The sequence below is a fragment of the Podarcis muralis genome, chromosome Z, assembly GCF_964188315.1.
Source record: "Podarcis muralis chromosome Z, rPodMur119.hap1.1, whole genome shotgun sequence".
NCBI classification, from domain to species: Eukaryota; Metazoa; Chordata; class Lepidosauria; order Squamata; family Lacertidae; genus Podarcis; species Podarcis muralis.
Window position 1 is genome coordinate 131,250 of NC_135673.1, and position 23,751 is coordinate 155,000.

The 23,751-nt window shown below is 49.1% G+C and overlaps 2 protein-coding genes across 5 annotated transcripts in view; one reads left to right on the forward strand and one right to left on the reverse strand.

Moving 5' to 3' along the window:
* The window catches only part of LOC144326136 (protein AMBP-like), a 144,963-nt gene that overhangs the window by 114,916 nt on the left and 6,296 nt on the right, over positions 1–23,751 (reverse strand). The window contains exons 3-13 of one of the 4 annotated variants that reach the window (XM_077922304.1): positions 22,851–22,927; positions 21,482–21,595; positions 19,706–19,807; positions 18,966–19,003; positions 18,768–18,849; positions 18,025–18,192; positions 14,974–15,003; positions 13,029–13,100; positions 10,967–10,981; positions 10,602–10,649; positions 8,825–8,865 (exon numbers count right to left, since the gene is read on the reverse strand). In XM_077922304.1, coding sequence (XP_077778430.1) covers positions 8,831–8,865; positions 10,602–10,649; positions 10,967–10,981; positions 13,029–13,100; positions 14,974–15,003; positions 18,025–18,192; positions 18,768–18,849; positions 18,966–19,003; positions 19,706–19,807; positions 21,482–21,595; positions 22,851–22,927 — 781 coding nt within the window. In that variant the 3' untranslated portion in view covers positions 8,825–8,830. Of the gene's footprint in view, positions 1–8,823; positions 8,866–10,296; positions 10,334–10,435; positions 10,530–10,601; positions 10,653–10,966; positions 10,982–11,274; positions 11,440–11,841; positions 11,956–13,028; positions 13,101–14,973; positions 15,004–18,024; positions 18,193–18,767; positions 18,850–18,965; positions 19,004–19,705; positions 19,808–21,481; positions 21,596–22,850; positions 22,928–23,751 lie in introns of those variants that run through there. The other 3 variants (XM_077922302.1, XM_077922303.1, XM_077922305.1) reach the window with 3 other exon arrangements.
* LOC114589809 (notch-regulated ankyrin repeat-containing protein B) lies at positions 647–4,192 on the forward strand. Its single transcript, XM_077922201.1, has one exon. It carries the CDS (start codon positions 2,363–2,365, stop codon positions 2,735–2,737), a length of 375 nt encoding a protein of 124 aa, XP_077778327.1. The 5' UTR covers positions 647–2,362; the 3' UTR covers positions 2,738–4,192.

Genomic DNA, 23,751 nt, shown 5'->3' on the forward strand with positions numbered 1-23,751 from the left:
GGAGGGGGTCCCTAACTTGGGTCTCTTAAGGCGTCCTCAACTCCTCCCCCCTTGCAGCGTCCTTAACCCGGGGTGAGGGGGGGTCTTTAACCCCGAAGTCCCCCCCAGGCAGGTCCTTAACTCTCCCTTAGAGGGGGGGAGAGCAGAGGGTCCTTAACTCCCCCCTGGGAGGGTCCCTAACCAGGTGTCTTGAACCCTCGACTCCCTTTCCTTCCCTCCTTAACCCATTGAGGGGGTTTTTAACCGGGGGAGGGTCTTTAACCCTGAACCCATTGTGGGGTCTTTAACCCGGGGAGGGTCTTGAACCCGGAACCCATTGGGGGTCTTTAACTCCCCCCTTGGAGGGTCCCTAGCAGCCGGGTCTTGAACCGGGGGGGGAGTCTTTAACCCTGAACCCATTGTGGGGTCTTGAACCCGGGGGGGGGGCTGGTGGGGTCTTTAACCACAAACTCCCTTCCGGAAGCTTCTGGACCCATTGGGGGAGGGTCCTTAACCCCCCCCCGACTTAACCCCCCCTCGCAGCGTCCCTAACCACCTGCTGGTCGTGAGGTCTTTAACCCTTTCGGAAGCTCCTTAACCGGTCCAGACGGGGCTCTAACTCCCCCTTGGAGGGTCCTTAACCTGCTGCTAGTGGGGGGAGGACGGGGCTCTAAGCAGCGGGGTCTTTAACCCTGATTTCCCTTTCGGACGGGGCTCTAAGCTGCCCCTTGGGGGTCTTTAACCCCAAGCTCCTTCACCCCAAGGTCCTTAACCCCTCCTCCTAGCACCCCCAGACGGGGCTCTAACCTTCACTCCCCCTTGGGAGGTCCTTAACTGGGTGGCGCTGGGGGGTCTTTAACCCCAAAGTCCCTTTCCGAAGCGCCTTAACCCATTGAGGGGGGAGCAGGGTCCTTAACTCCCCCTTGCGGCGTCTCTAACCGGGTGGCGGTTGGTGGGGGGGTCTTTAACCCCAAACTCCCTTCCAGAAGCTTCTGGACCCATTGGGGGAGGGTCCTTAACCGCAAAGCTAGCACCCCCCCCATAGGTCTCTAAGCTCCGCCTTCACTCCCCCCTTGGAAGGTCCTTAACCAGGTGCTAGTAGGGGGGTCTTTAACCCCCAACTTAGCCCATCAGGGAGGTCCTTATCCCCCCCTCCTTAACCCTTTCCTGCCCCCCCACCTCAAAGCTAGCACCCCCCCATAGGTCTCTAAGCTCCGCCTTCACTCCCCCTGGGAGGGTCCCTAACCAGGAGGGGGGGTCTTGAACCCTCGACTCCCTTTCCTTCCCTCCGTAACCCATTGAGGGGGTCTCTAACCGGGGGGGGCTTGAACCCTGAACCCATTGGGGGTCTTTAACTCATTGGTGGCGGGTCCGGAGGGTCCCTAACCAGGTGGGGCTAGTGGGGTCTTTAACCCTCCACCTCTGTATCCCATTGGCTGGGGGGTCCTTAACCTATTGAGGGGGGTTAACTCCCCCTTAACCAGCTGGGGAAAGGGTCTTTAACCCGGGGGTGCTAGTGGGGTCTTTAACCCCCCATAATCACCCCGCCGGTGAGGTCCTTAACCTCCTTATCCCATTGGCTGGGGGGTCCCTAACCTCCTCACCCCATTGAGGGATTTCCTTAGCCGTTAAGCCCCAAATCCTCGAACCCGGCGCCATCATCCGGAAGGCTCCACATCCTCAAACCTGGCGCTCTAACCTCTGAATCCTCGAACCCAGAGCCAGCGTCCAGAAGTCTTCGAATCCTCGAACCCGGAGCCAGCACCCCAAAGCCTTCAAATCCTCGAACCCGGAGGTCTCCTCGCACCCGCGCATGTGACATCCTCGAACCCGGCGCCAGCATCCAGAACGCGCCAAATCCTCGAACCCAGAGCCAGCCTCCAATCCTCGAACCCGGCGCTCTCAACTCCGAATCCTCGAACCCAGAGCCAGCCTCCAAATCCTTGAACCCGGAGCCAGCATCCCAAAGCCTTCGAATCCTCGAACCCGGCGCTCTCCTCGCAACCGCGCATGCGAAATCCTCGAACCCGGCGCCAGCATCCAGAACGCGCCAAATCCTCGAACCCAGAGCCTCCAATCTTCGAACCCAGAGCCGGACTCCAGAAAGCTTCCAATCCAGAAGGCTTCAAATCCTCGAACCCAGAGCCAGAACCCAGAACGCTTCAAATCCTCGAACCCAGAGCCTCTAATCCTCGCACCCGCGCATGTGACATCCTCGAACCCGGCGCCCGCATCCAGAACGCGCCAAATCCTCGAACCCAGAGCCAGAACCCAGAGCTTCAAATCCTCGGACCCAGAGCCGGACTCCAGAACTCTCCAAATCCTCGAACCCGGAACCCAGAATCCTCCGAATCCTCGCACCCGCCGCACCAATCCTCGCACCATGAACCAAGCCGAGCTCCCCTCTCCCCCCCCTCCCTTGTCCCCGCCCCCCGCGCCGGGCGAGCGCCTCTTCCGGGACGCCGTGCGCGCCGGCAACACGGCGGCCGTGCACGCCCTCCTGCGCACCATGAACTCGTGCGAATTCAACGTCAACGCCTTCGGACCCGAGGGCCAGACCGCCTTGCACCAATCGGTGAGCGACGGGAACCTGGAACTCGTGAAACTATTGGTGAGATTCGGAGCCGACGTGCGATTGGCCAACCGGGACGGCTGGAGTGCGCTGCACATGGCGGCCTTTTCGGGGCACCAGGACATCGTGCTCTACTTGGTGGCCAAGGCCCGGGGGGGCGGGGGGGGAGGCGGGGGGCCCTCGTAAAAGAGGGCGGGACTCGAACCCGGGCCAGAAGAGGACTTGGTGCGCATGTTGGGAGCGCATGACTTGAAGCCATGGCTGAGGATTGGATGGGGCTGTTGGAAGCGCGGGATTCGAACCCGCAGCCGAGGACTTTTGTGCACGTGGGAGAACCCACAGCCTGGACTTAAGGGGCGCCTTTTGAGCCCATGACTCGAACCCGCAACCGAGAAGCGAAGGCGCCATTGGGAAGCGCGTGACTTGAACCCGCAACCGGGGGTTTCGTGGGAAGGTGGGGAGTGTGCAGCTCGAACCCACAACTGAGGACTTAGGCGCCCGTTGGGAATGTGTAACTTGAACCCATGACTGAGGACTTGCGCCCGTCGGAAGTGCGCCATCTGAACCAACAAGCGAGGATTTAAGGGGCCTGTTGGGAGTGCGTGAGTCGAACCCACAACCCACCGCTGCTGAGGACTTATGCGCCTGTTGGAAATGCGCGACTTGCACCCATGACCAGGGACTTGTGGGCCTGTTGGGAGCGTGCAACTTGAACCCGCAACCGAGGACTTCTGCGCCCATCAGAAGGGCGAACCCACCACCGGCTTAATGTGCCTGTTTGGAGCGCATGAGTCGAACCCACAGCCAGGGGTTTAGTGGGGCTGTTGGAAGCGCATGAGTCGAACCCACAGCCAGGGGTTTAGTGGGGCTGTCAGAATTGCGCATGACTTGAACCCGCAACCGAGGACTTATGCGCACGTGGGAGAACCCACAGCCAGGACTTGATGGGCCTGTTGGGAGCGCACAATTTGAACCCATGTCCAGGACTTAATGGGCCTGTTGGGAGCGCATGACTTGAACCCATGGCCAGGACTTATGCGCCCCTCGGAAGCGCACGACTCGCACCCACTACCAAGGATTTATGCGCCCGTCAGAAGGGCGTGACTTGAACCCATGTCCAGGACTTCATGCGCCCCTTGGAAGCGCACGACTCGCACCCACAACTGAGGACTTGAAGCGCCCGTCAGAAATGTGCATCTTGAACCCAGGGCCAGGATTTAATGGGCCTGTTGGAAGCGCACGACTCGCACTCACAACCCACCACTGCAGAGGACTTAATGGGCCTGTTGGGAGCGCATGAGTCGAACCCAGGACCGGGGATTTGATGGGGCTGTTGGGAATGTGCAACTTGAACCCATGGCCAGGACTTAATGCGATCGTGTTGGGAGCGCATGATTCGAACCCAGGACCGGGGGTTTAATGGGCCTGTGGGGAGCGCATGACTCGAACCCACAACCGGGGATTTAATGGGCCCGTCGGAACCCATGGCCAGGACTTCATGTGTCTGTTGGGAGCGCATGACTTGAACCCACGGCCAGGACTTAGTGCTCCTGTTTCATGCGCATGACTTGAACCCAGCAGCCAGCACTGCATAGGATTTAATGGGGAGCGCATAAATCGAACCCATGACCGAGGGCTTATGCACCTCGACTTGAACCCATCTCCGGGACTTGATGGGCCTGTTGCAAGCGCACGATTCGAACCCATGACCGGGGATTTAATGGGGCTGTTGGGAATGTGGCCAGGACTTAATGCGATCGTCAGAAGGGCAGGACTTGAACCCGCAACCGGGGACTTATGCGCCTGTTGGGAATGTGCAACTTGAACCCCAGGACCGAGGACTTATGCACCTGTCAGAAGCGCGTTGCTTGAACCCATGTTCAGGACTTAATGGGCCTGTTGGGAGCGCATGAGTCGAACCCATGATTTAATGGGGATGTTGGAAGTGTGCGATTTGAACCCATGGCCAGGACTTATGCACCAAGCGCATGACTTGAACCCACTACTGGGATTTAATGGGCCTGATGGGAGTGGGCCATTTGAACCCACAACCATGGACTTATGCGCCTGTTGGCAGCGCATGACTTGAACCCAGCACCCAGCACTGCAGAGGACTTAAGGGGCCTGTGGGGAGCGCATGAGTCGAACCCAGGACCGAGGATTTCATGGGGCTGTTGGAAGCGCACCGCTTGAACCCACAACCCGCCACTGCAGAGGACTTTATGGGAGCGCATAGGGTGCCTGTGGGGAGCGCACAACTCGAACCCAGGACCGAGAACTTGTGCACCCGTCGGAAGCGCATGACTTGAACCCACCGCCGACGGGATGTGCCTGTTGGGAGTGCACAACTCGAACCCATGGCCAGGACTTGATGGGCCTGTTGGGAGCGCGTGACTCGAACCCACCACTGCCAAGGATTGAAGGCAAGCGTCAGCAGCGCATGGCTCGAACCCACGACCCACCACTGCAGAGGACTTGATGGGTCTGTTTGGGAGGGCGCGACTCGAACCCACGGCCAAGGACTTGAGGTGCATGTTGGAAGCGCAGCACTCGAACCCATGGCCAGGACTTGATGCGCCCGTTGGAAGCGCAGCACTCGAACCCATGGCCAGGACTTGATGCGCCCGTTGGCAGCGCATCACTCGAACCCACGGCCAGGACTTGAGGTGCATGTTGGAAGCGCAGCACTCGAACCCATGGCCAGGACTTGAGGTGCATGTTGGAAGCGCAGCACTCGAACCCACGGCCAAGGACTTGATGCGCCCGTTGGCAGCGCATCACTCGAACCCAGCACCCAGCATTGCAGAGGACTGAATGGGCCTGTTGGGAGCGTGCAACTCGAACCCATGACCAGGACTTAAAGCGGGTTGGGCTGGATGACCGCTGAGGACGTGGAAGCGCACAGCTTGAACCCACCACCAGGACTTGAACCCGCTACCACTACTGAAGACTTCATGCGCCTGTTGGAAGCCTGCGACTCGAACCCGCCGCCGCCGCGGAAAAGCGGGTTGGACTGGATGATCGCCCCTTTTTCGGACTCTTGCCATCTACCTCTCTTGCTGCGCAGTGTTGCCCCCGATTCCGAGATTTCCCCCGCAAATTCTGAGGTTTCCCAGCAAATTCTGACATTTGCCACCCGGATTCTGAGATTTGCCACCCGGATTCTGAGATTTGCCGCCCAAATTCTGAGATTTCCCAGCAAATTCTGGCATTTCCCCCCCAAATTCTGAGATTTCCCAGCAAATTCTGACATTTCCCCCCCAAATTCTGAGATTTCCCAGCAAATTCTGACATTTGCCACCCGGATTCTGAGATTTGCCGCCCAAATTCTGAGATTTCCCCCCCAAATTCTGAGATTTCCCAGCAAATTCTGACATTTGCCACCCGGATTCTGAGATTTGCCGCCCAAATTCTGAGATTTCCCAGCAAATTCTGAGATATCCCCCCAAATTCTGACATTTGCTGCCCAAATTCTGAGATTTCCCCCCGTTTTGCCCCCCAAATTCTGAGATTTCCCAGCAAATTCTGAGATTTGCCCCCCAGATTCTGAAATTTCCCCCCAAATTCTGAGATATCCCCCCAAATTCTGACATTTGCTGCCTAAATTCTGAGATTTCACCCCGTTTTGCCCCCGCAATTCTGAGATTTGTCCCCAAATTCTGAGATTTCCCAGCAAATTCTGACATTTGCCGCCCAAATTCTGAGATTTCCCCCCGTTTTGCCCCCCCAATTCTGAGATTTCCCCCAAATTCTGAGATTTCCCCTCGTTTTGCCCCCCAAATTCTGAGATTTCCCCCCAGATTCTGAGATTTCCCCCCTAAATTCTGTCATTTGCCGCCCAAACTCTGAGATTTCCCCCATTTTGCCCCCCAAATTCTGACATTTCCCAGTAAATTCTGACATTTCCCAGCAAATTCTGAGATTTGCCCCCCAAATTCTGACATTAGCCGCCATTTTCTGGGGCAGAAACTCTTTGTTTTTTGGGGGGGTGTCTGTGGGAAATACCATTTAACGTCTTCAAATGGGGGGGGAAATATTTGGGTGTCTGTGGAAAATTCCATTTAACGTCTTCAAATGGGGGTGTTTGTGTGTTTATATATATATATTAAGAGTATATATATTATTAATATATATTTATATTAATAACATATATATTAATAATATATGTATATTAATTGAACTGTCAATTAATTGCTGCTCGTCTCCCTTTGACCCCCCCCCCAAAAAAATTCACATACCCCACACCCCCGTTTTCTACCGAATGGAACGTCCCGTTTCCCCCCCTTGGAAAAGAGGAAATATAGTTATTTTGATAGAGATTTTGTGCCGTGTCTTTTCTGGGTTGGGGGGTTTGGGGATGGATGGCTGTCAATCATCCTGGGACGGTCCGCTTTTGGGATAAGGGGGGGGGCAGCGGTTCCAGACGTCCGATTGGCCGGCCGGGTTCTGGGTTCGAGTTCCGGAAGGCGGAGATTGGAGGAGGAGGAGGAGGAGACACACACACCCCCTTTGGGGAGAAATGGAACGATCCGTTTAGATCATTAAGAGCCCCCCTTTAAATAAATGGAATGCTCCGTTTAGATCATTAAGAAAAAACCCGTTTAAATAAATGGAATGATCCGTTTAGATAATTAAGAGTCCCCCTTAAATGGAATGATCCGTTTAGATAATTAAACCCCCCTTTTGGAAGAAATGGAACGATCCGTTTAGATAATTAAGCGCCCCCCTTTAAATAAATGGACTGATCCATTTAGATAATTAAGCCCCACCCTTTAAATAAATGGAATGATCCGTTTAGATAATTAAGCACCCCCCTTTAAATAAATGGAATGATCCGTTTAGATAATTAAGAGTCCCCCTTAAATGGAATGATCCGTTTAGATAATTAAGCTCCCCCCTTTAAATAAATGGACTGATCCATTTAGATAATTAAGAGTCCCCTTTAAATGGAATGATCCGTTTAGATAATTAAACCCCCCTTTTGGAAGAAATGGAACGATCCGGTTAGATAATTAAGAGCCCCCTTTAAATAAATGGAATGCTCCGTTTAGATAATTAAGCGCCCCCCTTTAAATAAATGGAATGATCCATTTAGATCATTAAGAAAAAACCCGTTTAAATAAATGGAATGATCCGTTTAGAAAATTAAACCCCCCTTTGAATAATTGGAACGCTCCGTTTTGATAATTAAACCCCCACCTTTTGGGAGAATTGGAACGATCCAGTTAGATAATTAAGAAATCCCTCCCCTTTAAATAAATGGAATGATCCGTTTTTATAATTAAGAAAAAAACCCGTTTAAATAAATGTAATGATCCGTTAAGATAATTAAGCCCCCCCTTTAAATAAATGGAATGATCCGTTTAGATAATTAGGAGCCCCCCTTAAATGGAATGATCCGTTTAGATAATTAAGAGCCCCCCTTTAAATAAATGGAATGATCCGTTTAGATCATTAAGAAACCCCCCTTTAAATAAATGGAATGCTCCGTTTTGATAATTAAGAAAATCCCCCTAGAAATAAATGGAATGATCCGTTTAGATAATTAAGAAAATCCCCCTTTAAATAAATGGAATGCTCCATTCATATAATTAAGAGCCCCCCTTGAATTAAATGGAATGCTCCGTTGTTATAATTAAGAAAATCCCCCTTTAAATAAATGGAATGATCCGTTTAGATAATTAAGAAAATACCCCTATAAATAAATGGAACGCTCCGTTTTTATAATTAAGAAAATCCCCCTTTAAATAAATGGAATGCTCCATTCATATAATTAAGAGCCCCCCTTTAAATAAATGGAACGATCCGCTTAGATAATTAAGAAAATCCCCCTTTAAATAAATGGAATGATCCGTTTAGATCATTAAGAAAACCCCCCTATAAATAAATGGAATGATCCATTTAGATAATTAAGAGCCCCCCTTGAATTAAATGGAATGCTCCGTTGTTATAATTAAGAAAATCCCCCTTTAAATAAATGGAATGATCCGTTTTGATCATTAAGAGCCCCCCTTGAATTAAATGGAATGCTCCGTTGTTATAATTAAGAAAATCCCCCTTTAAATAAATGGAATGATCCGTTTTGATAATTAAGACCCCCCCCCCATTTGAAGAAATGGAACGCTCCGTTTAGATAATTAAGAAGCCTCCCCTTTTAATAATTGGATAATTAAGAGCAACCCCCCCTTTAAAAGAAATGGAACGCTCCGCTTTGATCATGAAGAGCCCGCCTTTATTGGTTGATTGACAGGTTGCAAGTTTGATTGACGGCGGGTGACCTCAGGGCGCCGTCAGACGCAGGAAGTCGTCGTCGCCTAACGAGGAGAGGAGACCTTGATTAATGAGGGGAAGATTAGTATTAATAATATTACTAATGATATGAATGGCATTAATAATAATAATAATAATAATAATAATAATAATAATAATAGTAATAGATTCAAGTAGGTAGCCGTGTGGTTCATAATGATAATAATAATGCAAATAATAATAATAAATAATGGTAATGGTAATAGTAATAATAATGCAAATAATAATAATAATGTAAATAATAATAATAAATGATAATGATAATAGTAATAGTAATGTACATAATAATAATAGTAGTAATAATAATAATGCTAATAATAATTGATAATGATAATAGTATTAGTAATAGTAATAATGCAAATAATAGTAATAATAATGCAAATAATAATAATAAATAATGATAATAGTAATGGTGATAATAATGCAAATAATAATAATAATAATAATAATAATAATAATAATAATAATAATAATATAGTATATCATTTATTTTATTATTATTATTATTATTATTATTATTATTATTATTAATAGTGATAGATTCAAGTAAGTAGCTGTGTGGTTCTTGACGCAGTCTAAAAATAATAATAATAATAATAATAATAATAATAATAATAATAATAATAATAATAATAAATTAAGAAACAACAGAACAACTATATTTTGGTCATCTTTCAGCCACCTTTCCCCCCAACAATATTAATATTATTATTAATAATCATAATGATAATAATAATGCAAATAATAATAATAAATAATGGTAATGGTAATGGTAATAGTAATAATAATGCAAATAATAATAATAATAAATGATAATGATAATAGTAATAGTAATGTACATAATAATAATAGTAATAATAATAATAATGCTAATAATAATTGATAATGATAATAGTATTAGTAATAGTAATAATGCAAATAATAGTAATAATAATGCAAATAATAATAATAAATAATGATAATAGTAATGGTGATAATAATGCAAATAATAATAATAATAATAATAATAATAATAATAATGATAATGATAATAGTAATAGTAATAATAATGCAAATATTCATAATAATAATGCAAATAATCATAATAATAATGCAAATAATCATAATAATAATAATAAATAATGATAATAGTAATAGTAATGCAAATAATCATAATAATGCAAATAATCATAATAAATAATGGTAATAATAATAATGCAAATAATAATAATAATAATGATAATAAACAACTTGATTTTGGTCATCTTTCAGCGATGAGGACTAGAACCTTTTCCTAATAATAATAATAATAATAATAATTAATAATGATAATGATAATAATAGTAATGCTAATAATAATAATAATAATAATAAATAGTGAATAATAGTGAATAATAGTGACTAATCATGAATGGTACCTTCGGCCAGGACCCCGCAGTACTCCTTGCACTTGTTGGCGTTGGCGAGGAGGACTAGAACCTTCTCCCCAATAATCTTCATATTATTAATAATAATAATAATAATAATAATAATAATAATAATAATAATAATAATTAATAATAGTGATTAATAATAGTGACTAATCATTAACGGTACCTTCGGCCAGGACCCCGCAGTACTCCTTGCACTCCTTCTCCAGGTAGAACTTGTGGGCCTGGGAGAGGAGGACTAGAACCTTCTCCCCAATCATCTTCATATTATTATTAATAATAATAATAGTAATTAATAATAGTGAATAATAGTGACTAATCATGAATGGTACCTTCGGCCAGGACCCCGCAGTACTCCTTGCACTCCTTCTCCAGGTAGAACTTGTGGGCGTGGGAGAGGAGGACTAGAACCTTCTCCCCAATCATCTTCATATGAATAATAATAATTAATAATAATAATAATAGTGATTAATAATAGTGACTAATCATGAATGGTACCTTCGGCCAGGACCCCGCAGTACTCCTTGCACTCCTTCTCCAGGTAGAACTTGTGGGCCTGGGAGAGGAGGACTAGAACCTTCTCCCCAATCATCTTCATATTAATAATAATAATAATAATAATAGTAATTAATAATAGTGAATAATAGTGACTAATAATTAATGGTACCTTCGGCCAGGACCCCGCAGTACTCCTTGCACTTGTTGGCGTTGGCGAGGAGGACTAGAACCTTCTCCCCAATAATCTTAATCTTATTATTATTATTATTATTATTATTATTATTATTATTATTAGTAATTAATAATAGTGAATAATAGTGACTAATCATGAATGGTACCTTCGGCCAGGACCCCGCAGTACTCCTTGCACTTGTTGGCGTTGGCAAGGAGGACTAGAACCTTCTCCCCAATAATCTTAATCTTATTATTATTATTATTATTATTATTATTATTATTATTATTAGTAATTAATAATAGTGAATAATAGTGACTAATCATGAATGGTACCTTCGGCCAGGACCCCGCAGTACTCCTTGCACTCCTTCTCCAGGTAGAACTTGTTGGCGTTCTCCCCGCAGCCCCGGAAAGTGACGCAGGCGCCCTGGGCGGAGTCAAAGGCCCAGAAGGTTGACGGACAGGGCCCTCCGGGGGTGATTGGCAGGCGGCAGGCGGCTGGGGGAGAGGAGCGGAGGTGAGGGAGAGGTGCCTAGAGAGGCTCCACAGGAAGTGGGGGCCGGAGGAAGTGGGAGCTGGAAGAAGAGGGAGTTGGGGAGAAGTAGAGAGGCTGCAGAGGAAGTGGGAGGTGGAGGGAGAGGAAGTTGGGGGGAAGAGGAAGTGGGAGCCAGAGGAAGAGGGAGGTAGAGGAAGTGGGAGCTGGAGGAAGAGGGAGTTGGGGAGAAGTAGAGAGGCTCCAGAGGAAGTGGAAGCCGGAGGAAGAGGAAGTTGGGGAGGAAGTTGGGGAGAGGAAGTTGGGGAGAAGTAGAGAGGCTGCAGAGGAAGTGGGAGGTGGAGGGAGAGGAAGTTGGGGGGAAGAGGAAGTGGGAGCTGGAGGAAGAGGAAGTGGGAGACAGAGACTGTTGGCGTTGGCCCCGCAGCCCCGGAAAGTGACGCAGACGCCCTGGGCGGAGTCAAAGGCCCAGAAGGTTGACGGACAGGGGGCTCCGGGGGTGATTGGCAGGCGGCAGGCGGCTGGGGGAGAGGAGAGCTTCAGTAGGCATTCCTAGAGAGGCTCCACAGGAAGTGGGAGCCGGAGGAAGAGGAAGTTGGGGAGACATTCCTAGAGAGGTTCTGGGGGGGGGGGAGAGGAAGTGGGAGCTGGAGGAAGTGGGAGCTGAAGGAAGAGGAAGTTGGGGAGACGTTCCTAGAGAGGAAGTGGGAGCCAGAGGAAGTGGGAGGTGGAGGGAGAGGAAGTTGGGGGGACATTCCTAGAGAGGCTCAGGAGGAAGTGGGAAAAGAGAAAGTTGGGGAGACGTTCCTAGAGAGGCTCCACAGGAAGAGGAAGTGGGAATGGAAGGAAGAGGAAGTTGGGGAGAGGTTCCAAGGAGGGGGAAGAGGAAATGGGAACCAGAGGAAGTGGGAGCTGGAGGAAGAGGAAGTGGAAGTCAGAGGAAGTGGGAGACGAGGAAGAGGAAGTTGGGGAGTTGTTCCTAGAGAGGCTCCACAGGAAGAGGAAGTGGGAGCTGGAGGAAGAGGAAGTGGGAGACAGAGGCAGAGGAAGTTGGGGAAAGGGTGCTAGAGAGGCTCCGGGGGAGAGGAAGTGGGAGGAAGAGCAAGTGGGAGCCAGAGGAAGTGGGAGCCAGAGGAAGAGGAAGTGGGAGACAGAGACTGTTGGCGTTGTCCCCGCAGCCCCGGAAAGTGACGCAGGCGCCCTGGGCGGAGTCAAAGGCCCAGAAGGTTGACGGACAGGGCCCTCCGGGGGTGATTGGCAGGCGGCAGGCGGCTGGGGGAGAGGAGCGGAGGTGAGGGAGAGGTGCCTAGAGAGGATCCACAGGAAGTGGGGGCCGGAGGAAGAGGAAGTTGGGGAGACATTCCTGGAGAGGAAGGGGGGAGCTGGAGGAAGTTGGGGAGAGGTTCCTAGAGAGGCTCCAGGAGGAAGAGGGAGTGGGAGGAAGAGGAAGTTGGGGAGAAAGTTGGGGAGAGGAAGTTGGGGAGAAGTAGAGAGGCTGCAGAGGAAGTGGGAGGTGGAGGGAGAGGAAGTTGGGGGGAAGAGGAAGTGGGAGCTGGAGGAAGAGGAAGTGGGAGACAGAGACTGTTGGCGTTGTCCCCGCAGCCCCGGAAAGTGACGCAGGCGCCCTGGGCGGAGTCAAAGGCCCAGAAGGTTGACGGACAGGGGGCTCCGGGAGTGATTGGCAGGCGGCAGGCGGCTGGGGGAGAGGAGCGGAGGTGAGGGAGAGGTGCCTAGAGAGGCTCCACAGGAAGTGGGAGCCGGAGGAAGTGGGAGCTGGAAGAAGAGGGAGTTGGGGAGAAGTAGAGAGGCTGCAGAGGAAGTGGGAGGTGGAGGGAGAGGAAGTTGGGGGGAAGAGGAAGTGGGAGCCAGAGGAAGAGGGAGGTAGAGGAAGTGGGAGCTGGAGGAAGAGGGAGTTGGGGAGAAGTAGAGAGGCTCCAGAGGAAGTGGAAGCCAGAGGAAGAGGAAGTTGGGGAGAAGTAGAGAGGCTGCAGAGGAAGTGGGAGGTGGAGGGAGAGGAAGTTGGGGGGAAGAGGAAGTGGGAGCTGGAGGAAGAGGAAGTGGGAGACAGAGACTGTTGGCGTTGGCCCCGCAGCCCCGGAAAGTGAGGCAGGCGCCCTGGGCGGAGTCAAAGGCCCAGAAGGTTGACGGACAGGGCGCTCCGGGGGTGATTGGCAGGCGGCAGGCAGCTGGGGGAGAGGAGCGGAGGTGAGGGAGAGGTGCCTAGAGAGGCTCCACAGGAAGTGGGAGCCGGAGGAAGTGGGAGCTGGAAGAAGAGGGAGTTGGGGAGAAGTAGAGAGGCTGCAGAGGAAGTGGGAGGTGGAGGGAGAGGAAGTTGGGGGGAAGAGGAAGTGGGAGCCAGAGGAAGAGGGAGGTAGAGGAAGTGGGAGCTGGAGGAAGAGGGAGTTGGGGAGAAGTAGAGAGGCTCCAGAGGAAGTGGAAGCCAGAGGAAGAGGAAGTTGGGGAGAAGTAGAGAGGCTGCAGAGGAAGTGGGAGGTGGAGGGAGAGGAAGTTGGGGGGAAGAGGAAGTGGGAGCTGGAGGAAGAGGAAGTGGGAGACAGAGACTGTTGGCGTTGGCCCCGCAGCCCCGGAAAGTGAGGCAGGCGCCCTGGGCGGAGTCAAAGGCCCAGAAGGTTGACGGACAGGGCGCTCCGGGGGTGATTGGCAGGCGGCAGGCAGCTGGGGGAGAGGAGCGGAGGTGAGGGAGAGGTGCCTAGAGAGGCTCCACAGGAAGTGGGAGCCGGAGGAAGAGGGAGCTGGAAGAAGAGGGAGTTGGGGAGAAGTAGAGAGGCTGCAGAGGAAGTGGGAGGTGGAGGGAGAGGAAGTTGGGGGGAAGAGGAAGTGGGAGCCAGAGGAAGAGGGAGGTAGAGGAAGTGGGAGCTGGAGGAAGAGGGAGTTGGGGAGACATTCCTAGAGAGGTTCTTGGGGGGGGGAGAGGAAGTGGGAGCTGGAGGAAGTGGGAGCTGAAGGAAGAGGAAGTTGGGGAGACGTTCCTAGAGAGGAAGTGGGAGCCAGAGGAAGTGGGAGGTGGAGGGAGAGGAAGTTGGGGGGACATTCCTAGAGAGGCTCAGGAGGAAGTGGGAAAAGAGAAAGTTGGGGAGACGTTCCTAGAGAGGCTCCACAGGAAGAGGAAGTGGGAATGGAAGGAAGAGGAAGTTGGGGAGAGGTTCCAAGGAGGGGGAAGAGGAAATGGGAACCAGAGGAAGTGGGAGCTGGAGGAAGAGGAAGTGGAAGTCAGAGGAAGTGGGAGACGAGGAAGAGGAAGTTGGGGAGTTGTTCCTAGAGAGGCTCCACAGGAAGAGGAAGTGGGAGCCGGAGGAAGAGGAAGTGGGAGACAGAGGCAGAGGAAGTTGGGGAAAGGGTGCTAGAGAGGCTCCGGGGGAGAGGAAGTGGGAGGAAGAGCAAGTGGGAGCCAGAGGAAGTGGGAGCCAGAGGAAGAGGAAGTGGGAGACAGAGACTGTTGGCGTTGTCCCCACAGCCCCGGAAAGTGAGGCAGGCGCCCTGGGCGGAGTCAAAGGCCCAGAAGGTTGACGGACAGGGACCTCCGGGGGTGATTGGCAGGCGGCAGGCGGCTGGGGGAGAGGAGCGGAGGTGAGGGAGAGGTGCCTAGAGAGGATCCACAGGAAGTGGGAGCCGGAGGAAGAGGAAGTTGGGGAGACATTCCTAGAGAGGAAGGGGGAGCTGGAGGAAGTTGGGGAGAGGTTCCTAGAGAGGCTCCAGGAGGAAGAGGAAGGGGGAGCCGGAGGAAGAGGAAGTGGGAGCCGGGGGAAGAGAAATTTTGACGGACAGGGGGCTCCGGGGGTGACGGGCAGGCGGCAGGCAGCTGGGGGAGAGGAGAGCTTCAGTGGGCCTTCCTAGAGAGGCTCCACAGGAAGTGGGGGCCGGAGGAAGTGGGAGCCGGGGGAAGAGGAAGTGGGAGAAGAACCTCTCCCCCCATGAGGGTGATTGGCAGGCGGCTGGGGGAGAGGAGAGCTTCAGTGGAGATTCCTAGAGGGGCTCCATAGGAAGTGGGAGGTGGAGGGAGAGGAAGTGGGAGGGAAGAGGAAGTGGGAGCCGGAGGAAGTGGGAGACAGAGGAAGTGGGAGCCGGAAGAGGAAGTGGGAGGGAAGAGGGAGTGGGAGCCAGAGGGAGAGAAACTTTGATGGGCAGGCGGCTGGGGGAGAGGAGAGCTTCAGTGGGCATTCCTAGAGAGGCTCCACAGGAAGTGGGGGCCGGAGGAAGTGGGAGGTAGAGGAAGTGGGAGCTGGAGGAAGAGGGAGTTGGGGAGAAGTAGAGAGGCTGCAGAGGAAGTGGGAGGTGGAGGGAGAGGAAGTTGGGGGGAAGAGGAAGTGGGAGCTGGAGGAAGAGAAATTTTGACGGACAGGGCAGAGGAGAGTTTCAGTAGACATTCCTAGAGCGGCTCCACAGGAAGTGGGGGCCGGAGGAAGAGGAAGTTGGGGAGAGGTTGCTAGAGAGGCTCCACAGGAAGTGGGAGCTGGAGGAAGAGGAAGTTGGGGAGACATTCCTAGAGAGGTTCTGGGGGGAAGAGGAAGTGGGAGCTGGAGGAAGAGGAAGTTGGGGAGACGTTCCTAGAGAGGAAGTGGGAGGAAGAGGAAGTGGGAGACAGAGACTGGTGGCAGCCCCGGAAAGTGAGGCAGGCGCCGCGCGAGGCGTCAAAGGCCCAGAAGGTTGACGGACAGGTGGCTCCGGGGGTGATTGGCAGGCGGCAGGCGGCTGGGGGAGAGGAGAGCTTCAGTGGGCATTCCTAGAGAGGATCCACAGGAAGTGGGAGCCGGAGGAAGAGGAAGTTGGGGAGACATTCCTAGAGAGGAAGTGGGAGCTGGAGGAAGTTGGGGAGAGGTTCCTAGAGAGGCTCCAGGAGGAAGAGGGAGGGGGAGCCGGAGGAAGAGGAAGTGGGAGCAGGAGGAGAATGAAATTGGGGAGAGGTTCCTAGAGAGGAAGTGGGAGCCGGAGGAAGAGAAATTTTGACGGACAGGGCGCTCCGGGGGTAATGGGCAGGCGGCAGGCAGCTGGGGGAGAGGAGAGCTTCAGTGGGCATTCCTAGAGAGGCTACACAGGAAGGGGAAGTGGGGGGAAGAGAAAGTGGGAGCAAGAGGAGAATGAAGTTGGGGAGAGGTTCCTAGAGAGGAAGTGGGAGCCAGAGGAAGAGGAAGTGGGAGCCGGAAGGAGAGGAAGTTGGGGGGACGTTCCTAGAGAGGCTTGGGGGGAATAGGAAGGGGGAGCCGGGGGAAGAGGAAGTGGGAGCCGGGGAAAGGAAGTGGGAGCAAGAGGAAGAGAAATTTTGACGGAGAGGGCGCTCCAGGGGTGATGGGCAGGCGGCTGGGGGAGAGGAGAGTTTCAGTGGACATTCCTAGAGAGGCTCCACAGGAAGGGGAAGTGGGAGGTGGAGGGAGAGGAAGTTGGGGAGAAAGTTGGGGAGAGGAAGTTGGGGAGAAGTAGAGAGGCTGCAGAGGAAGTGGGAGCCGGAGGAAGAGGAAGTTGGGGAGACGTTCCTAGAGAGGGTTTGGAGGAAAAAGGAAGAGTAAGTTGGGGAGAGGCTCTGGGGGAAGAGGATGTGGGAGCTGGAGGAAAAGGAAGAGCCAGAGGAAGTGGGAGCTGGAGGAAGAGGAAGTTGGGGAGATGTTCCTAGAGAGGAGGAAGGGGAAGTGGGGGGAAGTTGGGGAGAGGTGCCTAGAGAGGCTAAACAGGAAGTGGGAGCTGTTGGAAGTGGGAGCCAGAGGAAGTGGGAGCTGGAGGAAGTGGGAGCCAGAGGAAGAGGGAAGTTGGGGAGGTGTTCCTAGAGAGACTCCAGGGGGAAGAGGAAGTGGGAGCTGGAGGAAGAGGAAGTTGGGGCAACGCTCCTAGAGAGGCTCCAGGAGGAAGTGGGAAAAGAGAAAGTTGGGGAGACGTTCCTAGAGAGGCTCCGGGGGGGGAGAGGAAGTGGCAGCTGGAAGAAGAGGAAGTGGGCAGTAGAGGAAGTGGGAGCCGGAGGAAGAGGGAGCCAGAGGAAGAGGAAGTGGGTCCCCGCCCCTGGCTGGAGGAACCAATCAGAAAGGAAAAGGAAGTTGGGGAGACGTTCCTAGAGAGGCTCCACAGGAAGTGGGAGCCAGAGGAAGAGGAAGTTGGGGAGGGGTTCCTAGAGATCTTCACAGGAAGGGGAAGTTGGGGAGATGTTCCTAGAGAGGCTTCCACAGGAAGGGGAAGTGGGGGGAAGAGGAAGTTAGGGAGAGGTTCCTAGAGAGGATCCAGAGGAAGTGGGAGCTGGAAGGAAGTGGGGAGATGTTCCTAGAGATCTTCACAGGAAGGGGAAGTTGGGGAGATGCTCCTAGAGAGGCTTCCACAGGAAGGGGAAGTGGGGGGAAGAGGAAGTTAGGGAGAGGTTCCTAGAGAGGATCCAGAGGAAGTGGGAGCTGGAAGGAAGTGGGAGCCGGAGGAAGAGGAAGTTGGGGAGACCTTCCTAGAGAGGCTCCACAGGAAGTGGGAGCCAGAGGAAGTTGGGGAGACCTTCCTAGAGAGGCTCCACAGGAAGTGGGAGCCAGAGGAAGTTGGGGAGACCTTCCTAGAGAGGCTCCACAGGAAGAGGAAGTGCTTCAAAGCTTCCTAGAGCGTCTCACCTTCGGTCCGGCACGTCTGGAGACAGGCCCGTTCGGACAGGAAGCGGTTGGCGTTGCCCAGGCAACCGCCGTAGAGGAAGCTCTGGCACGACCGTGCGCTGGCGTTGTAGAAGAAGCGCAACTCGGCGCCCAGGCAGGGGCCGGCGTCCCGGGGCAGCTGGCAGTCGGCTGGAGAGGAAGAGGAAGTGGGAATCGGGGGAACTTCCAGCCTCGTGAAAAGGAGCGTGCGAGATCTGACTAAGGAGCGTGCGAAATCTGACTAAGGAGCGTGCGAAATCTGACTAAGGAGCGTGCGAAATCTGACTAGGTAGCGTGCGAAATCTGAGTAAGGAGCGTGCGAAATCTGAGTAAGGAGTGTGCGAAATCTGAGTAAGGAGCGTGCGAAATCTGACTAAGGAGCGTGCGAAATCTGACTAAGGAGCGTGCGAAATCTGAGTAAGGAGCGTGCGAAATCTGACTAAGGAGTGTGCGAAATCTGAGTAAGGAGCGTGCGAAATCTGAGTAAGGAGCGTGCGAAATCTGACTAAGGAGCGTGCGAAATCTGACGGAGTAGCGTGCGAAATCTGGGGAACTCCCTGCATGGTGAAAGGTAGCGTGCAAAATCTGTGGAACTCCCTGCCTAAGTACAATGTGAAATCTGGGGAACTCCCTGCCTCGTGAAAAGTAGCGTGCGAAATCTGACGGAGTAGCGTGCGAAATCTGGGGAACTCCCTGCATGGTGAAAGGTAGCGTGCCAAACCCACCTTCCTTGACGTCCGGGAACGCGGGTGCGAATCCGTCGGCCGAGCCTTCCTCCTCGAACAAGGGGGTCCTGCGCACCCTCTCCTGGAAAAGAGCGCGGGTGCGAGGTCGAAACGTGGGAACGTGCAACATGGGTGTCAGAAGTGGGGGAACGGAGGTCCCAGGGTGCAACGGGGGTCCCCTTGGGGGGGGTCACTTACCTGGGGCGCATCTTCGGCCTTGGGCGGGACGCACTCCCCTGTGGGAAGAGAGAAGGGATTTGAACCCGTGTTCGGAGGTGCAACATGGGTGTCAGAAGTGTGCAACCTGGGTGTCAGAAGTAGGCAGGAATTTGAACCCGCAAAGTGTGCAACATGGGTGTCAGAAGTGTGCAACCTGGGTGTCAGAAGTAGGCAGGAATTTGAACCCGCAAAGTGTGCAACATGGGTGTCAGAAGTGTGCAACATGGGTGTCAGAAGTAGGCAGGAATTTGAACCCGCAAAGTGTGCAACATGGGTGTCAGAAGTGTGCAACCTGGGTGTCAGAAGTAGGCAGGAATTTGAACCCGCAAAGTGTGCAACATGGGTGTCAGAAGTGTGCAACATGGGTGTCAGAAGTAGGCAGGAATTTGAACCCGCAAAGTGTGCAACATGGGTGTCAGAAGTGTGCAACATGGGTGTCAGAAGTAGGCAGGAATTTGAACCCGCAAAGTGTGCAACATGGGTGTCAGAAGTGTGCAACATCAGGGTCAGAAGTGCTCAGCAAAGTGTGTAACATGGGTGTCAGAAACGAGGGAACGTGCGAGATTGGTGTAAGAAACGTGCAAATGGGCAACACGGGTGTCAGAGATGTTCGAATGCGCAACACGGGTGTCTGAAACGTGCGAACGTGCAACATTGGTGTCAGAAGTGTGCAAATCCGTGAAATTCGAACCCCCCACCCCACCCCACCCACAACTCACCTTGGTTGCTCAGGACAAAGATGGCCTCCTCTGGGATCCCCAGTGCGAGGGCCCGCCGCCGGAAGTCCTCCACCAGGTCCTCCCTCAGCGCCGGGGTTCGTCCTGCAAGGAGAGACGTGGGTCATAGAGAGGGAAGGGATCATAGAGAGGGAAGGGGCCCTCCAGGTGAGTACTAGGGGACCATAGAGAGGGAAGGGGTCTCTCTAGGTCCTCCAGGTGGTTTTTAGGGGATCATAGAGAGGGAAGGGACCCCTCCAGGTCATCCAGCCTGACCCCCTTGCAAGGGATCATAGAGATGGAAGGGACCTCTAGGACATCCAGGGATCATAGAGAGGGAAGGGACCCCTCCAGGTCATCCAGCCTGACCCCCTTGCAAGGGATCATAGAGAGGGAAGGGACCTCTAGGACATCCAGGGATCATAGAGAGGGAAGGGACCCCTCCAGGTCATCCAGCCTGACCCCCTTGCAAGGGATCATAGAGATGGAAGGGACCTCTAGGACATCCAGGGATCATAGAGAGGGAAGGGACCCCTCCAGGTGGGTATTGGGGGACTATAGAGAGGAAAGGGGCCTCTCTAGGTCCTCCTGGTGGGTATTAGGGGAACATAGAGAGGAAAGGTGCCTCTCTAGGTCCCCCAGGCGGTTTTAAGGGATCATAGAGAGGGAAGGGACTCCTCCAGGTCATCCAGGAAGTTTTTTGGGGACCATAGAGAGGGAAGGGATCATAGAGAGGGAAGGGGCCTCTCTAGATCCTCCAGGTGGTTACTAGGGGATCATAGAGAAGGAAAGGATGATAGAGAGGGAAAGGATGATAGAGGGGGAAGGGGCCTCTCTAGGTCCTCCAGGCGGTTATTAGGGAATCATAGAGAAGGAAGGGATCATAGAGAGGGAAAGGATGATAGAGAGGGAAGGGGCCTCTCTAGGTCCTCCAGGCGGTTTTAAGGGATCATAGAGAGGGAAGGGACTCCTCCAGGTCCTCCAGCCTGACCCCCTTGCAAGGGATCATAGAGAGGGAAGGGACCTCTCTAGGTGGTTATTAGGGAATCATAGAGAGGGAAGGGATCATAGAGAGGGAAAGGATGATAGAGAGGGAGGGGGCCTCTCTAGGTCCTCCAGGCAGTTATCAGGAGACCATAGAGAGGAAAGGGACCTCTCCAGGTCATCCAGCCTGACCCCCCTTGCAAGGGATCATAGAGAGGGAAGGGATCATAGAGAGTGAATGGATCATAGAGAGGGAAGGGGCCTCTCTGGGTCCTCCAGGTGGTTCCTAGGGGATCATAGAGAGTGAATAGATCATAGAGAGGGAAGGGGCCTCTCTAGGTCCTCCAGGCGGTTATCAGGGGACCATAGAGAGCAAAGGGACCTCTCCAGGTCATCTAGCCTGACCCCCTTGCAAGGGATCATAGAAAGGGAAGGGACCTCTCTATGTCCTCCAGGCGGTTTTTCGGGGATCATAGAGAGGGAAGGGATCATAGAGAGGGAAAGGATGATAGAGAGGGAAGGAGCCTCTCTTGGTCCTCCAGGTGGTTACTAGGGGATCATAGAGAGTGAATGGATCATAGAGAGGGAAGGAGCCTCTCTCGGTCCTCCAGGCGGTTTTTCGGGGACCATAGAGAGGGAAGGGTTTAGTAGGGAATCATAGAGAGTGAATGGATCATAGAGAGGGAAGGGACCTCTCCAGGTCCTCCAGGTGTTGCGGGGAGTTCCCTAGTCCAGATAGAGAGTAGCTAGATTTCCAAGTTGCGGGGAGTTCCCTCCCCCCGGATTGGGACGCACCATAGAGCTTGGCGCTGGTGCTGAGGCCGTGGGTGCTGTTCTTCTCCGTGACCAAGATGGCGAACACGTCGGGGTCGGCGCGCGCCACGTAGGTCTCGCCGTGCGCCTTCCACCCTAATGATAATAATAATAATAATAAATAATAATAACAACAATAATAATAATAAATAATAATAATAATAAATGAGAATAATAATAATAATAATAATAATAATAATAATAAATGAGAATAATAATAATAATAATAAATGAGAATAATAATAATAATAATAAATGAGAATAATAATAATAATAAATGAGAATAATAATAATAATAATAAATGAGAATAATAATAATAATAATAAATGAGAATAATAATAATAATAATATAGATAAGAGGGAGAGAGAAAAATTAATAAATAATAATAACAATATGATGGTGATGATGGTGATGATAATAATAATAATAATAATAATAATAATAATAATAATATTAATAATAATAATAATTATATATATTATTATCGTAAAATGGGAGAGAGAAAAATTAATGAATAATAATAAGATGATGATAATAATAATAATAATAATAATAATAATAATAAATGAGAATAATAATAATAATAATATAGATAAGAGGGAGAGAGAAAAATTAATAAATAATAATAACAATATGATGGTGATGATGGTGATGATAATAATAATAATAATAATAATAATAATATTAATAATAATAATAATTATATATATTATTATCGTAAAATGGGAGAGAGAAAAATTAATGAATAATAATAAGATGATGATGATAATAATAATAATAATAATAATAATAATAATAATAATATGATTTTATATATATGATTTTATATATATATATATATATATATATATATATATATATATATATATATATATATATGAGAGGAGGGAGAGAGAAAAATTAGATATATACAAAGACTTGATTCATGGAGGAACAATGTGCGGGACAAGTAGAGATAATAATAATAATAATAATAATAATAATAATAATAATAATAATAATAATAATTATAATGGTAATAACAACAATAATATATTCTTACAGGAGAGAGAAATTAGATATATCAAAAGGAGATTTGGTTGAGGGTTCAAAGGCTCGATTCATGGAGGAAGAACGTGCGGGATGAGTAGAGAGGAGGAGGAGGAGAATTTAATTGAAAAAGAGATTTTAGGATTTAGGCAAAATGAAATAAAAATAAGTCAAAAACAAAAACAAAACAAATAATAAAATAGAATTGAATAATAAAATAATAAATAATAAAATAATAAAATAATAATAATAAAATAATAATTAATAATAATAATAATAATAATAATAATAATAATAATAATAATAATCAAGGCACTTACTTGCATTCTGGAAGGTGAACCTTCCTGCTTCGGCGCCCTTCTGGTAGTCCTGGGTGTAGGACCGGCACGCCCCTTGCCTAATTGGAATAATTGATAAATATGTAAATTATTTATTTAAATATTTAAATATTAACATTCTAATATTCCATTTTTAAATCTTTAAATGTTCAATATTTGAATTTTGGGATTGAAATATTAAAATTTCAATATTTCAACATTAATATTTCAAAATTTCAATATTAATATTTCAAAATTTCAATATTAATATTTCAATATTTCAATATTAAAATTTCAATATTAAAATTTCAATATTTCAATATTAAAATTTCAATATTTCAATATTAACATTTCAATATTTCAATATTTCAATATTGAAATTTCAATATTTCAAAATTAAAATTTCAATATTTCAATATTAAAATTTCAATATTTCAATATTAAAATTTCAATATTTCAATATTGAAATTTCAATATTGAAAAATTACTCCATTTATTCAAATACATACAGAATTCAAAAGTAAATAGATTAAAATGTAATGTTAATATTAAAATTGAAATATTGAAATATTAAAATTTTAATGTTAGTATTTAACTTAAAATTTATTCTTGATATTTAAACATTTAAATTTTAATACGTATCTAAATATATAAAATTTAATATATTGAATTTTAATTTTAATATTAAGATTTAAATATTTAAATCTTGATATTTAAACATTTCAATTTTAATATCTAAATATTTAAAATTAAATATATTGAATTTTAATATTAATATGAAAATTTTAATATTAAGATTTAAATATTTAAGTCTTGATAGTTAAACATTTCAATTTTAATATCTAAATATTTAAAATTAAATATATTAAATTTAAATAAAATAAGATAAAAATAAAAGGAAACT

Bases quoted from the DNA above. Each gene is read 5' to 3' on its own strand.
- LOC114589809 (XM_077922201.1), top strand. From the start codon at position 2,363: ATGAACCAAGCCGAGCTCCCCTCTCCCCCCCCTCCCTTGTCCCCGCCC.